This window comes from Cryptomeria japonica, chromosome 8 (genome assembly GCF_030272615.1).
Source record: "Cryptomeria japonica chromosome 8, Sugi_1.0, whole genome shotgun sequence".
Lineage (NCBI taxonomy): Eukaryota > Viridiplantae > Streptophyta > Pinopsida > Cupressales > Cupressaceae > Cryptomeria > Cryptomeria japonica.
The window spans coordinates 576,182,160-576,198,361 of NC_081412.1; the positions used below are offsets into that span (position 1 = coordinate 576,182,160).

The 16,202-nt window shown below is 32.9% G+C and overlaps 1 protein-coding gene across 1 annotated transcript; it reads left to right on the plus strand.

The window, feature by feature from the left end:
* The first annotated feature begins 254 nt into the window (after positions 1 to 254).
* On the plus strand, positions 255 to 3,521 carry LOC131046820 (protein DETOXIFICATION 33-like). Its single transcript, XM_057980610.1, has 9 exons — positions 255 to 534; positions 986 to 1,524; positions 1,667 to 1,753; positions 2,032 to 2,088; positions 2,514 to 2,752; positions 2,902 to 3,020; positions 3,134 to 3,220; positions 3,301 to 3,372; positions 3,486 to 3,521. The coding sequence occupies exons 1-9, from the start codon at positions 346 to 348 to the stop codon at positions 3,519 to 3,521; spliced, it is 1,425 nt and encodes a 474-aa protein (XP_057836593.1). The 5' UTR covers positions 255 to 345.
* Positions 3,522 to 16,202: the final 12,681 nt, after the last annotated feature.

Genomic DNA, 16,202 nt, shown 5'->3' on the forward strand with positions numbered 1-16,202 from the left:
GTTTCCCCGACAGTGATGAGCTGTTGGATGTCTCTTGGATTCGGTAGAATTAGAATTAATTAATCATTTGACAGTAGGTAAAACGTGTACCTGCCCTTCTATGCATGACTTTTCAATGGTCAAAACCAAGGCTATACAAGACAAGTATATCTTCTCAGATCTATCAGAAACACAACAGCATACATAAAAGGTTGCAGAATTCTCTTTAGCTGTTAAATGGCTGATATTCTTAACTTACCATTGTTGAGGGAAGAGGAGCAAGATGGTGAGATCCGTTACCATGAAGTTACTGAGAGAGAGAATATCAAAGTAACGGACTTGGATAGTATTATTAGTTTTCAACAGATGATAAAAGAAAGTTGGACAGAATCAAAGAAACTGTGGAAAATAGCAGGGCCAGCTATGTTTATCAGAATATGTGCATATTCGATGATGGTAATCACAACAATATGTGCAGGTCACTTGGGTGTTGTGGAGTTGGCAGCTGTGGCAATTCAAGGCAATGTTATCAGAGGCCTGGCTTTTGGATTCCTGGTCAGTACAACCTTTTCTTGTCTTCTTTTTCCAATATTAATTTTGCTGATATAAAAGAAAATAATATATGTTTTAAACTTATGTTGGGTGTCTTATAATTCTTAGTATAAGATTAAAATAGGCAGATTATGTATGCATATTAGATGCAGAATAAGTGAAGAAAGTTACAGAGCTTGTCTATACATATTTTTCTAATCCAACATTCAATTAAGGCAACATTATGTTTTCAAAATGTGTTGTGAAACAAAGTTAAAATATCAAACATTCAATTAAGGCAACTTGCTATTTTTCAACCTTTTTCACTTATTTTATATTTTTCTATTTTTCACTAAGTTCTTAATTTTCTTTTATTCATATTTTTCCATTCTTTTCCACCATTGTAATGGGCAGCATGTAATCATTATCTTTTACTGAATCAACCATGCCAAATTTTTAACTCGTTTCTGTGCAGTATGGAATGGGCAGTGCGTTAGAAACCCTGTGTGGTCAGGCTTTTGGAGCAGGAAAAATTCAAATGCTTGGAGTGTATATGCAGCGTTCATGGTTAATATTGCTGGGTACATCAGTGCTTTTGAGTTTTATTTACATCTTTGCCACTCCTATTCTTAAGCTACTGGTACAGGATGAGGATGTAGATGATCTAGCGGGAGAATATGCGCTTTGGATGTTACCACAGCTATTTGCATATGCATTATATTTCCCAATGCAAAAGTTTCTTCTGGCACAGAGAAAACTCATGGCCGTGGCTTGGATTGCCTTAGCTGCATTGATAATCCATGCTTTTCTCAGCTGGTTATTAATCTTCCAAGTGGGTTTGGGGTTGGTTGGAGCAGCTATTACATTAAATCTATCATGGTATATTATCGTTACTTGTCAGTTTTTGTATATAGTTTACTTTTGCCGAGATGCTTGGAAAGGATTCTCCTGGCTCGCTTTTAATGATCTATGGGCTTTTATTCGGCTTTCAATGGCTTCAGGTGTTATGCTATGGTTAGTAGGCACAGTGGTTGTGGTTGTTTTCTATTCTGACCTCAATTTCTCATAAAAACCTTAATTAGTAGATGACAATGTGTCCAAGGAAGTGAGTCAGTCTGTGTTAATCATATTCATTTGTGGTGGTCGCCATTTTCAGTTTGGATTTCTGGTATATGAGTTCATTGACTCTTCTGGCGGGTCATCTAAAAAATGCAGCAATTGAAGTTGATGCAATATCTATCTGGTAAGAAGCACCTGCAGAAGTCTATTTCATAAATCCAAATTTTGTCTCAAATGCAGTTTCAGTTTAGTAGCATAGCTGTAAGAACCTCCTCGAGTCTAATTCTTGCTCTTAATTGTTGCGATGAACTCATGCATTTATGTGTAAGACCATTTTATTTTATGGTTCGATAGGGCGTCTCTAGTCATGATGTATAAGGTTCTTTAAAGTTAAACCTTGAATCTCTTGCAATTACTAGTTAAACGTACTCATTTTGACAGTTTACTCTGTTCCTTTTACAGCATGAATTTGAATGGATGGGAAGCCATGATCTTCATTGGTTTCAATGCTGCTATAAGGTATGATATTTTCTGTTACTGATGTAAACTTTTCACCAATCAGATAAATTGACTTTCTAATAATAGTAGTGGTTAAAATTTCCCTGCTCTTCTTGATGCTTTTTATTTGATATAAGCTTAACATGACTTCCTTTCTAGCTTTTGTTGTTTTGGTACTGTTCATAGCCTTGAGTAATGATTACTAGTAACATGGCATCTTTTGGAATCTAACTTGCAGGTTCAGATATCTGTCTGCATCAGTTATTATTTCATGTTTCATATTCGTTTTGGGTTCTCTAGAAATGAAATTATTAGACCTTATATCCAAGTAGACAAAGGTTACTTGAACAAATAAAAGATTTCTTTATGTTTTTAGTAGTGCTGTTTCATGTCTTTGGCAAACTTGCAAGCAGTGCTTAGTCTGTATTACTATTCAATCCATGCAGTGTGAGAGTATCAAATGAACTGGGAGCCGGTCGCCCTAATGCTGCAAAATTTTCTGTCATTGTTGTGATTCTAACATCACTTTCTATTGGCCTTATATGTATGGGTATCATTCTTGCAACCAAAAATCAGTTTGCAGTACTATTCACGAATAGTAAAGTGGTAAGGGAAACAGTATCCAATATGGCAATGTTACTTGGAGTGACAATGGTTTTGAATAGTGTACAACCAGTTCTATCAGGTAGATTATAAATATTAATTCACAATTCTTGGTTTACATGGCTGTGAGTAGTTTGTGCTATATAATTAATTCACAATTCTTGGTTTACATGGTTCATAACGTTGCATCATAATATTTGAAGACTCTGTTTTTGTGTGCCAACAACTCAGGTGTGGCTGTAGGCGGAGGTTGGCAAGGTCTGATAGCCTATGTAAACGTAGGATGTTACTATGTTATTGGATTACCCCTTGGCCTGCTTATGGGATATAAGTTCGATCTTGGAGCGAAGGTAGACTTAGCTTATTCTTCTTTAGAATACAAATTCTCAATTGTTCTTTGTTATCTGCTATTTATCAATAAATAAAATATTCTCCTGAGTTTGATCTTTGTATGTTGAAACAGGGTATTTGGACTGGCATGATTTGTGGAACAGCCCTCCAGACTGTTATTTTATTGTTAATCACATATTTCACTAACTGGAATCGAGAGGTAAAGCATCATATTTCCGCAAAGGCTGTTGGGATCATTATCTCTTTACTCTGCTAACTATTTTTCCCTTTGTAGTGCAGGCTGCTCAAGCTGAGGATCGTATAAGGGTATGGGGAGGATCAGCTGAGTCTTATACAAATAGATCATCCAAGGTAAGTGAGTGCATGTTAGATAGATTACTTGCAAAACACTAGGAACTCTACAACCCTAGTGAGCTAAAAGCTTTTTGTTACATTGTGATTGACCCTCTAAATTTGAATTGCAGGGTAAAGAGAATGCTGAATATGAGAATAACCCTTAGAAATCTAGAAGATCTGCCATTCACGGAAACCTTTGGCAAACGTCTTCCTTGGAAAATATTTGTTCTAAAGATAGGATCTCGGAGATCTCTTCTGTGAAGAAGAAAACTCGAACTGCAGTTACAAATTCAGTGGGTTGACACAGAACATGCTCAAATAGATGGTTAATCATTCGGTTGATTGACGTTACATATTTTTGTTCTCTGGGTTCACTTATATGAAGGATTGGAAACCTTTGACGGATCAGCTATACCATCAATCTAATTTGATTCTATATCTTCTGGCGTGGGAAACAAACAAATGCTTTTCAACCATGAGAAGTACGTTCCCAAAAAAGGAAGGAAAAAAAATACATTTTATTTTGTCAGTTTCCAGTTTGAAGTGATTTGTTTGCAACTACAATGAGTTGATAGCAAGTTTTGCTAATATGTTTTGTAAATTTAACTTCTGTCAAGAATTCGATGAAAAAAATTGTCATGCATTAGGATAATATAAATCTCTTGGTGAGAAACAAACTGTCTATTGAAACCAGCATCAGGAATTTCTCATACATCAATTTGTTTTCTATTTGGTGGTGATTTAAAAAATCAAACAGCTTAAATCATAAATGTTAAGTTTTGACTTCTAAGCTTAAAAGTGTTAAACATTCAGAATTGACTGATATTCTTTAGACTTAATATATTGCCTAATATGTAATCTGAAACTACCTTAATGAAATTTCAGAAACTACCTTAGTGAAGTTTCAATGAAGCTGTCTGAAAAAACAACATTTAATTGTATCATATATATAAAAAGATGTATCCTACAAACTATATAGACATTTGGTATAAAAATTGTCGAAACTTTATGAGAATTATCTATAAATAATAGGTAATATTTACTACATAATTTCCTAGTCAAATTGAAAGGAAACCTCAGTTTTGGGCACAAACATAATGAAAGATGGATTGCAGATCTTAGGATTGAGTAAAATTTAGTGACTATATAGTACGTTGTTTGAATAAACACAGACATTAAGAGCATCATTAGTCAGTCTTTAGCCTTGGGGATTTGATTCTGTGCAGAGGAAATTCACAAAGTATTCTTTTGTATATTGCCTATATATTTGAACACTTTATAACTGAAAACATTTAGAATGCAATTCAGATAATACAAGACCATAACACAGTTTCAAGGTACATAACCATTAGATGCAGCCCCTAGAAAAAGAAATCAGACAGATTGAAGACGCGGCTAGGGAAAGCCCTAGCACACGTAGGAGCAGAAGAGCACTGCATGCATTCATTCACTTGCCAGAATCATATTGGAAAATCAATCTTATTAGACATTTTTGAGAAGGAAAATAATTAATGTTATTTTTTTATTTTTTTCATGTTTATGTTTTTTTTATTTTAGTGTTTATGTTCTAAAGCATTTATGTTTATCATTTGCATGATTTTATATAATGTGTAAAAAAATATTATGTGCTTATTTCATATCCATAATATTTAAATTGAAGTAAGATATCTTTATTATTAATGCAGTAAGATATCTTTATTATTAATGCAATAAGATATCTTTATTATTGTATTGAAGAATGATCAAATTTAACATTCTTCCACAACTTATTCTTCTAATTCGCATGAACTAAACTTTTATTATATTGAAGAATGATCAAATTTAACATTCTGCCACAACTTATTCTTTTAATTCACATGAACTAAACTTTTATTATACAAGGTACATAACAACGTTCAAAGACATGATCTGAGGGGATGTATATATTTGATTACTCTGGCAGAACTTTGAACCCCATTGCTACTCAATAGAGAAAGCTAGTGATCAAAGGAAGTGGGACCTTTCTTTAGGTAAGTTTGCCTCACATTTAAATTTACATTCACTAGACTCGTTCTAGTGATGAGCTTCTTGCAAGGTATTACCCAAAGATATGTTGCTTATTAGTTGTCTCTTTTCATGCATGGATAGTTCATACTTTTTATATTGTGTCTTTTCTTTTGTACATAGATTTTCTTGTTGTATATATGGTGTGGTTAAATGTAAGATCTTGATGGACTGAATAGTAACAGTGGTAAAAAAAAAAATTAAAAAAAAATATAAATTTGATTGAAAAAGTGTTGTCATTTCTAACTCAATTGTGGATTCTCTAAAAATGCCTTGGAATAACTTTGATCAAGGCTGTTGGGAACTCCGAAATTTCCTACAAACATATAAAATCACATGTTTAGAGTTATCTTACAATTTTTTATGACTTTATCATTGAAGTTAATAAATATTTTTGCAAACAAATTTGATAAAATGAAAAGGATCCATAGAATAATTCTTAGGATTCAAAAAATGTATTTTATTTCACATACTTATATAACAAGCCGTGCATTATTTTTTAAATATGAAAGTTGTGTCACACTCTAGAATATATTGTCTATAGGTTTTCAAAAAGTCTTGAATTTTGTATTTCTTTTACCAAGATAAGGTGTGACTAGAAAATATATCTAAATGAAGTTTTTAAATCGTATTAAAAATATTAAATAATTAATTATTTCAGAAAAATTCATAAAAAATATGTCACATCTACTAATGTTTCCTTTACTAATAAATAGTATTTAATGAAAAATATTTTATTTTTGTTTCAAATTAGTTTAGCATAAATGACACTAGTTTATTTTTTCTAAAATTTTAGTAGTGTCTTCTTCAAATATCTAATTTTAACCAGATTAATATAAAGGTATTAAAAAATGAATTAACTTAATCATTAACTACATTAAATTCTCTACAAGTTTTATTTTAACATTATGGAGAGAAGTAACAAAACACCAAAAAATTAGAAAAACTCATCAAAAGAGAATAATGTAAGAAGTGGAACTACATGAGTGATGGAGTTCAACAACAAGAAAGAACAAAAAAAATTCAAAAGACATTGAATTTGAAGGACTCAAACAATAACAATAAACTACAACAAAGAACATTCCTTTAATACACTAATGGCTTCGTATTCCTCATGAGGGAATCTCAAATGGTCTTGTGAGACATTATTAACTTGAGTTAAACAACTTCTTTCTCTTTTTTCTCCTGTTTAGATTTTTTTTAACTAGGGCCTACAATTTCAACTAGCTTCTTAATCTTCAAGGAATTCTCATGAAGCATTAGGATGCTAGTGGTTAAATTATTAATTATAATTCTACTTAATTGAATCAACTTTTAGAGAAGAAAATAGAGAATCTTTTCCACTTCCACCATCCTCTCCTTAGGTTTATACTTAAAAACTACCTAAGGTGTCCCAAGTGCAAGCTCTATTTGAATTTTTTTATAATTTATTAAATTAATGATTGGTCCCTATGGGTATTGATAATAGGAGAGCTACTGTGGTGAAAGTGAATGAAGGGTATGTTCTCTTACTTATGCAATAGGAAATTCCCTCTTTATTTCCATATGTAAATATAGTGTTGTAAGAAGATGACTTCAGGGCACTACTCAAAAAATAAACAAGTAGACTAAACATTCTGTGTTGGTAGGCTGAAGACATTGATCATTACTGAAATATAGACAATTCTTTGTTTTCTAGCATAGTTAGAGTTTCAATCCAATGCTACAATGGATAAATTGAAGATCCTCTCAAACAAGGGAATTGTTTCAACTTAGAAAAATCCTTTAATACAAATCCTTCAAGGTATTTGAAAGGAATTTCCATCTAATTGACATGAAGTGGGCTTTTTACTTTAGTCCAATGTTGTGAAAATGTAAGTACACCTTGAAATTAAGTACTATTTTTTTAAAACTTTGATGTTTTTTTGAATGAGCTCTAGTTCCTTAGACATCAACGACAAGGGTTTTTTTGCTAGGAAGGATCCTCTAAGATGTCACTAGAATATAGATCTCTACTCTTTGTTTGCCCTTTGGGATGCCATCTTTTATAGCCACCTTTTTCTTCATAAGCTTCTTTTGGATCAAAAGTTTTCCTTTGTCTATATAATTGGGGTTCATCTAGTTACAACATTACAATTCTCCTCCCTTATATTGCAAGATTTGTTCAGCTATGGGACTTTCTATTATCTCTACATTTTTTTTGCTCCTAAGGTCCATAGTGAATCTACACCATTGATTATTTATGAAGATCAATGATGCATACTCCTCCAAGGTATTGTTAGCCGAACACATTCTCCCATTTGTACCATTAATCAATAATTAGAACATCAACATGATATGGGCCCTCACCATGTCAAGGTAGAAAGTTAATGAGACTCTCAACTTAAAGTCTTTTTAAAGCTCTCTCTCTAGATCATAAACTCCTTTTAAATCTCTCTCTAGATAAATATAAGATCCCTCTCTCTCTATCCCCAATAAATCTTTTTAAATATCTCTCTCTATCTCTATCTTTGTTTAGGTCCTCTCTCATTCTCTCTCAATTTAAACTCTCTCTCTCTCTCTCTCTAGATGTATAAGATCCCCCCTCTCTCTCTATCACCCCTTAAGTCTTTTTAAAGAGCTCTCTCTATCACCCCTTAAGTCTTTTTAAAGAGCTCTCTCTCTCTCTCTCTTTCTCTCTCTCCTTAGGCCCTCTCTCTTTCTCTCTCAACTTTAAATCTTTTTTTTAAGATCTGTCTTTAGATCATAAAATTATTTTTAAAGCTCTCTTTCTATCTAGATCTATAAGATCCCTCCCTCTCTCTCTATCTCCTATTAAGTCTTTTTAAAGAATTATTTCTCTATCTTTCTTTAGGTCCTCTCTCTATCTCGATCCTTAAGTATTTTTAAGAGTTCTTTCTCTATTTTTCTTTAGGTCCTCTCTCTCTCTCTCTCTCTCTCTCTCTCTCTCTCTCTCTCTCTCTCTCTCTCTCTCTCTCTCTCTATCTATCTATCTATCTATCTATATATATATAAGATCTCCTCGTTCCCTCTTTATCTCCCCTTAAGTCTTTTAAAAGATCTCTCTCTCTCTCTCTCTCTCTCTATATATATATATATATATATATATATATATTATTAAACTTATTTTTAAATCTCTCTCTAGATGTATATGATCCCCCCTCTCTCTCTATCTTCCCTTAAGTCTTTTTAAAGAGATCTCTCTCTCTCTCTCTATCTTTCTTTAGGTCCTCTCTATTTCTCTCTCAACTTAAAATCTTTTTTTAAGATCTCTCTTTAGCTCATAAAATTCCTTTTAAAGCTCTCTTTCTATCTAGATCTATAAGATCCCTCCCTCTCTCTCTATCTCAAGCCTTAATAATTTTTAAGAGTTCTTTCTCTATTTTCTTTAGAATCTCTCTTTCTCTCTCTCTCTCTCTCTATCTATCTCCCCTTAAGCCTTTTTTAAAGAGATCTCTCTCTATCTCCCCTTAAGTATTTTTGAAGAACTCTCTCTCTCTCTATCTTTCTTTAGGTCCTCTATCATAAAATCTCTCTCTCTCTCTCTCTCTCTCTCTCTCTCTCTCTCTCTCTCTCTCTCTCTCTCTCTCTCTCTCTCTCTCTCTCTCTCTCTCAGATTCCTCACTCTTTTTAAGATAGATCCTTTTTTAAAGATAATTATTTTTAAATCTCTTTCTCTCAACTTAAAGTAATTTGAAAGATACCTCATTCTCTCTATCATTCTTTTCTAGGTCTATATTTTTGACTTGAGTGGTTAAATATATTCTAAAATCTTCTCTTTTATTGTGTAGACCAGGCTCAACAAGCAGAAACTCAAGTAGAATTCAAGCCAAATTTAGATATTGGAGAAAACAACATTGAATAACACATAGTTGAAGATAGGGAGGAGGCCCATGTCCAAACAATGGAGATAGGAGAGGGGTCAAGATCACTTCCTTCTATTTGTACATGGATGAGCATATTGTGAATCTAGCTAAACAAGTGAAGATAAATATTTCTTATAGAAATTTAGATCATTTACTTGAAATGGATGTGGATAAATTGAAACCTTATAGTAAACAACCTAGACATACTAAACAATGGGTTACACTTTCACCCACAAAGAAAAATTGCAGTTGCCCAAAAAACTTTTAGGAAAGATAGGCTCATTTGAACATACATGTTCAAACAAAGGCCATTTTATGCCTTCGCACAAACTCATAGGGATTTCAATGAATGAGGGGGTTCGATGAATGGTATACCTTTTGATGCCTTCAATGAAACCCCCACAATCCACCTTTCTTTTAATATTAAAATAGGGTTTGATTGAAGGGTTGATACCTTCAGTCGAATCCTTATTAAATACATTATTTTTGATATTGTGGAAAAAACTGGAATGATAGTTAAATTTTTATTTTCATTTGAATAATGCCAATTCAAAAGGGGTTAGAACAAATGTGGAAGAGAATTTTGGGGAGGGGGAGCTCGTGCAAGCTCTTCACCACCCATTGCTTCAAATAGATGTACACAAAGTGCACAAGATTCTTCATTTTTTATAGAAAATTGCATTTATGTTGCAAAATTATTCCTTTCTTGTAGTAAATTAGAAGTATGTTTTGTGTTCTTTTGATGTTATTTTCAATTTTGAATCCCTTCATTTAGGAAAATATTGTATTCTTAAATTCATTTCATTTATTTAATTTGAATGAAATCCAAGGTACATATGATGTAGAAACCTTTAGTATATTCACTTAGTGTAAAGATGTAAAACGTTCTAAATTCAATAATAAAATGAAATGCTCTTTATTCTTAAATAAATTCATAATTCCTTTAATAACTCTATTATCTTCCATTATTCCATTCTTAGCTCTAAATGATCATTCCAATGATATCACAATAAACAAGAGATTTCTTAAAGAGATAAAGATTCTTTATTCAATAAGAATATGTAAGTAGTATCTCAATCATATCTACATATAATACTTAGGCCTTTCAAATGCCTTAAGTTCATATAACAATATAAATATAAAGTAAAGGATGAGATGTGTCCTTTGATCTGCAATCCAACCTATCTTCAATGAAATCTTTAGAATAAAGACGAGAACAAGATTCAGGTGCTTTTTCCACCCAACCTTGAAGCTTACACTTCCCCGAAATTCTTGGTCAATCAAGAATACCCGACCCAACATGAATTGCTTAGCAAAAAGAGTTTGATAGACAAGATGGAATCTGGTGTGTGCCTAGAATGATACATGCATTTTCAATTTTCTAATTCCATTAAGAAATAGGCAAGATCAATCAAGGATATGGTAGAAAGCATAAATAAATCCATCTATTTCAATGGTCAATAAGTTACTTGACCGAGTATAATTCCATGCATAGAAATAAAATATAGTTTGGAAAAGAAAACTATTATCTCTATGATTCTACATTTGGTACTCGTCCCAGAAGGTAACTTTCCCACAAACAAAAACATATCTAGCTTTTCTAGTATCATATAAAATTAGGAGAAGTACATAGAAGACAATCTTTCTTTTCTCAAGTCTAGCTTCCAATTTCTTGCATGATATAGTTACATTCTTAAGGAAAACAAACTTTTTTTTAAGTGATATAGAAGAAACAATCTTACGTTTAAAACCAATTGCATCTCATAAGAAAACAATATTTTTCTTCTATCTTTTCAAGTAAATATAGAAGAAACAATCTTTCGTTTACAATCAATTATATCCAATAAGAAAGCAATCTTCCGCTTCTATCTTTTCAAGTAAATCAAGGATAAGAATTAAAAATAAGAAGGTGTAACACATGTATGCATATTTAGCATATAGATAAAAGTATAATTCATAAATAAAAATTATGAGTACACATTCTTTTATCTTTTCTCATAAAATCCAAATAGCATAATCATGCATCTTATGGTTTCAAGTTTCTAAGTTTAGAGTGCATAAGTTTTCTAATTTTCCACATATTTTTTATTATCTACTTCTTTTCTTGCATAACATGTTTAGTTCGATACTAACATGTGTTTCCCATGATTTATGAATTCAACTAACTGAATTTAGTAATTTTCTATAACAGGTATAAAATAAAATGATAATTCATAATGCACATACTTATATGGCTTTTTCAACGAAATTTCAAATAATCATCATGACCTCTATTGCAAGGAACTAATTCAGAAATTAAACTCTTTTCTTTACTAATGATCTAAAATATACAACTCTTAGGATAATATTGTTCTTTTCTCTAATTATAAAATAATTTATTGCTCGTTTAAGAGCCTACGGGTCTGAAATTTAACTCAAGTATGATATGATCAGTGATGATCTTCTCCAAGTATGATCACAATATGTCTAGATTTACAATGCTCTTCCTCCTCTATGCTATTCTATCACTTGAGTTCTCTCCTCTCTATTCTCTCACCTCTCTTTTCTATTCACTAATCTATATTCTATTCTCTATACTTTGTTCTATCTTTACTATTCTCTACAAATTTCTCCTCATTTCCAATACTGTCCTCCTTCTAAGTTTTACCAAAACAACGGTATATATATACTAATCCAATCTATATTTCTTCCTATTTTTGAGCCAATCTCTCCAAGTGGTGGACTATTATCTAAGTTATATCTCTAACACCTATATTTGATATGGTTATAGTAATAGTTTTCTTTTTTTGTATTAGAAATCGAGAGTCCAAAAAAGGAATCAGAAAGTTTATACAAAAAGAGAGTACGGGAGGCAGAGCCTCAACTGCCAAACTGTGAAACCAAAGAGACTAAGTAAGTATCATATACAGTTATCTCCTAATCACAACAAAATATGGGGATGCTGCAGAGTATATAGGTTATTATCATGGGGCACTATTGTATAACCTCATCCTGATCCTCCAGCCATGAGGTCCATCCTTGTGCTCCTTCCATCCAAACTACCTTCTTTCTTGCTAGGATTTGGGAGCACATCTCTATCTTGTTGAAGGGAGGAGGCCTGTTATCTTGTAGTTCCTTTATCAACTTCTTTACTGCTTTATCAAAGGAGGTTTAATTCTCTGCGAGCTTGGCCCATTCATAGCCATCTTGCATCTCATAGACAAACATGGTAGCTCTGTCATCTTTGAGGAATCGCAAGAGTTTGTTCCTCTCAATGTTCATCAGAAAGCATACCTTGCACAACAATTTTGTAATGTGTGAGTTTTTTTAAAAAAACTAGTAAGTTCACTTGCATTACCTTGAAACTTCTCCTCAATCCTAAGTTTCCAAATAAACCAAAGTATGTAGGAAGATAGAATTTGCCAAACTAGGTTAGCATCCTTCCTCAGTCCATGAATAAAACCAGTAATTATATCAAGAGTACAAACATGTTCTGTGATAGAAATTCCAAACATTAATCAAATTTCTCTAGCAAAAGGGCAATCAAAGAAGATGCAGCGCACGGTCTTAGGTTTTCTGCAAATAGAGCACAGATTGTATGTAGCCGATCTATTCCTAATAGGTAGTCTGTCCAATATAAGTTGCCACGTGAAGCATTTGACCTTAGGGGGGATGGGGATCACCATAGCTTCTCGAAGGTTTTCTGCCATGTGTGAGGGTTATGGTTAATGTACCAGAGAGTGTTAATATGTTCGATCACCGAGGTATCATTATTGAGCAGACTATAGATAGATTTGGCTTTGATCTTGGGGAGGGTGGAGCCATCCTCCCATAGAAATGTAAGGTACCTATTAGCATTTACATGTGTGCTCCTAGGGAGATTAAAGGGAGCGCATGCATTTTTAATCATGTTGTAGGTCCTCTTATGTGAAGCAGGGAGATCATACTTATTGCTAAAACTCTCCCAGCTGATAAGATTATCATGTTCTAGGATATCCATAAGATACTTAATTCCTTTATTTTGCCAATACTTAGCAGAGCAATCTTGGGTTAAGGCAAGGGGTTTAGAGTTATGATATAGGTTCCACCATATTGACCTTTCACCATGGAGGGTACTTTCACAGTTAATGCTAGAGTTGTTAATAAGTTTGCGCACATGCTCCCAGGCTTTCCAGATAGATTTAAACACCCAGGTACCTTGGACAGACATAAGGAAATCATCTGCAATCAAGTCACTGAGCGGGAGGGATTTCTAGGATTTGGCAGTCTTGGGAACACCATTTTGTATGTTGTTTCTAATGAGAATTTTCCAAGGTTCTTGTCCTTCAAGTGCATGGAATATCCATTTGGCTGCGAGGGAGATTCCTTGCAGCCTAAGATCCTTGAGGCCCAACCCACCAAGTTTTTTGTCTAAGTGGCACCAGGCCCACTTGACCGTGTGAGCTTTCCTTCTACCCTTGCCATCAGGCCATAGGAATCATCTTATAGCCTTTTGGATTTCAAAAAATTGGTAGTTGCTGAACATCCACATAGAGGAATAGTATATACTGTAGGAGGAGAGGATTTTCTGGCAGACTTGAATCCTGCCAGCAAGGGAGAGGACCCTATTGTCCCACTTGTTGAGCTTTCTATCTATTTTTCCTTTGACCCAACTCCACATGTCTCTAAGAGAGGGAGATATAGAAAAGGGGATTATAGTAATAGTTTTCAATTAAATTCCAACTCTTTTATCAAGTAGCAGTTGTCATTGTAGTGAAGGCATATCACCCCCCACGTATGGCTCCATGCTTACTAATTGTGGCCAAGTGTTACATCGAGTAATAGTTATCACTGAGTTTCTATTATATTTACCTAAGAAACAACTCGTGTATCATGCAAATTTGGCTTCCCCACATCGATAATCCATATTCAACCTGCAGTCCATGTTCCATTCAAACACTAAGTGTATGTTTGCTTGCACAGTCAATATTAATATCCACTCCCTCTTAACTCGTTGTTTACTACTAGTGCCATTAATAAGGCTACACACTATTGACTTCCCTCTACTACAAATAAGGTTATGTGGGGTAGTTGGTGTCTGTAATCGACTCCCACTCCTTTCCCAGTCAGAATGCTACATGGAATAGTTGGTTATATCATCGACTCCCAATATGCGATGTGCTTTGTTGTTAATAACATGCTATAAAATAACATGTTTATATATGTTTATATATGTATATATCTACATATGTATATATACATGTATATATATACATACATATACATATATATACATACATATACATATATATACATACATATATATATATGTATGTATATATACATAATGACTTTTCATAAAACAAAATAATTTAATTTCAAAAATATATTTACATATAATAATTACATATGTATATATATGATTGAATTATTATTCAAACTCATATATATAATACGTATGATTATATATATAAAAATATAACTATAGTAATAAATCAATCCAAATTTAATTCTTTTCATTTTCAAGACATCATATAATTCATATACGTATATATATATGTTTATATATATCATTAAATAAAAATCAAGAAGCGAAAATATAAGCGCGATATTTAATCCATTTCACATGATGCACATACAACATCAAAATACATGTATAATCATTTAACAAACATTTAAATCAATCTTTCTTTGAATTAAAGTAATGTCAATTAAAACTACTCATTCCAACTTAAACAAACACTCAAATAAAGTCATTTAAATTGTCTATCTTTGCAAGATGCAGATTATAAATTCTAATGTGGTGTGTGAGATTCCCATCTATTCTAGCAAATTCTAAGAGCTAAAACAACTCTACCTAAACCATGTTCTCGCCTTCATTCACATTCACCTATTCTTGCATTCACTTGCACTCAATCTCTCATTAGCAATGATGATCCCAATTTCATAATGAAAATAATACTGATCATTCATTTGCATGTATATCATTTCATTATTGTCTTGTTTCACTAACAATTCCTTTTCCTTTTCATTTCAATTCCATAAATTAAAAAAATAAGCATTATTTTCCTAATAAATAATTATAGATAAAATTGATTTGTGATATCCTTCCCCTCTTGGAAGAGACATCGGCCTGATGTCTTATTATTCTATCAATAAGCACATAGTATTTGAACATCATAAAGTATTAATCATACATCATCATAACATAACATTAACAATAGCATCCATGCTATCCAAGTTCACATCATGTAAATCAAATAAGAGTATCAAAGTATCTCGTGCAATGAGCAAACACTGCTCTAAGAAAGCAAATGAGGAAATTGACAGACAATTGTCTCAACATCCTCCCATGTAGCACTATCCTCAGATATTGGTCCCACTAGACCTTATACTGAGTGAAATCTCTGCTACGTAGCTTCATGCTACATTGATCTAGGATTCAAATATGCTCCACTGGCACCACCCTTGGATCCTATAACTGGATTTATAACCTCCAACACATCAATGGGTCCCACATATCTAGGTGCCAATATTGATGATTTTCCAAATGAGATAGAGCTCTTATGAGGCTTCACCCTCAAAAGACTTTATCTCCTAAAACAAACTGTCTGAAAGTCCTGTTTCTATCAACATAGCTTTTTTTTTTCTATTGGTTGCCTCTTTCAATCTTGTCCTAATCAACTTCACCTACTTATCCATTTCTTTGAGAAAATCAAGACCATTAATGATCCTATCTTCTATTCTATCCCAACTAATAAGTGTGCGACACTTTCGTTCATAGAGTGCCTCAAAAGGTGTCATCCCTAAAGATGCGTGAAAGGAGTTGTTATAGGCAAACTCAACCGAAGGAAAATACTCCTCTCACTTGTACTGTTGATCCATGCAATACATCCGTAGAAGATCTTCCACAACCTGATTAACCCTTTCTATTTGGCCATCATTCTGAGGATGATATGTTGAACTAAAGTTTAGTCTAGGTTTCAAATCTGTATTCAA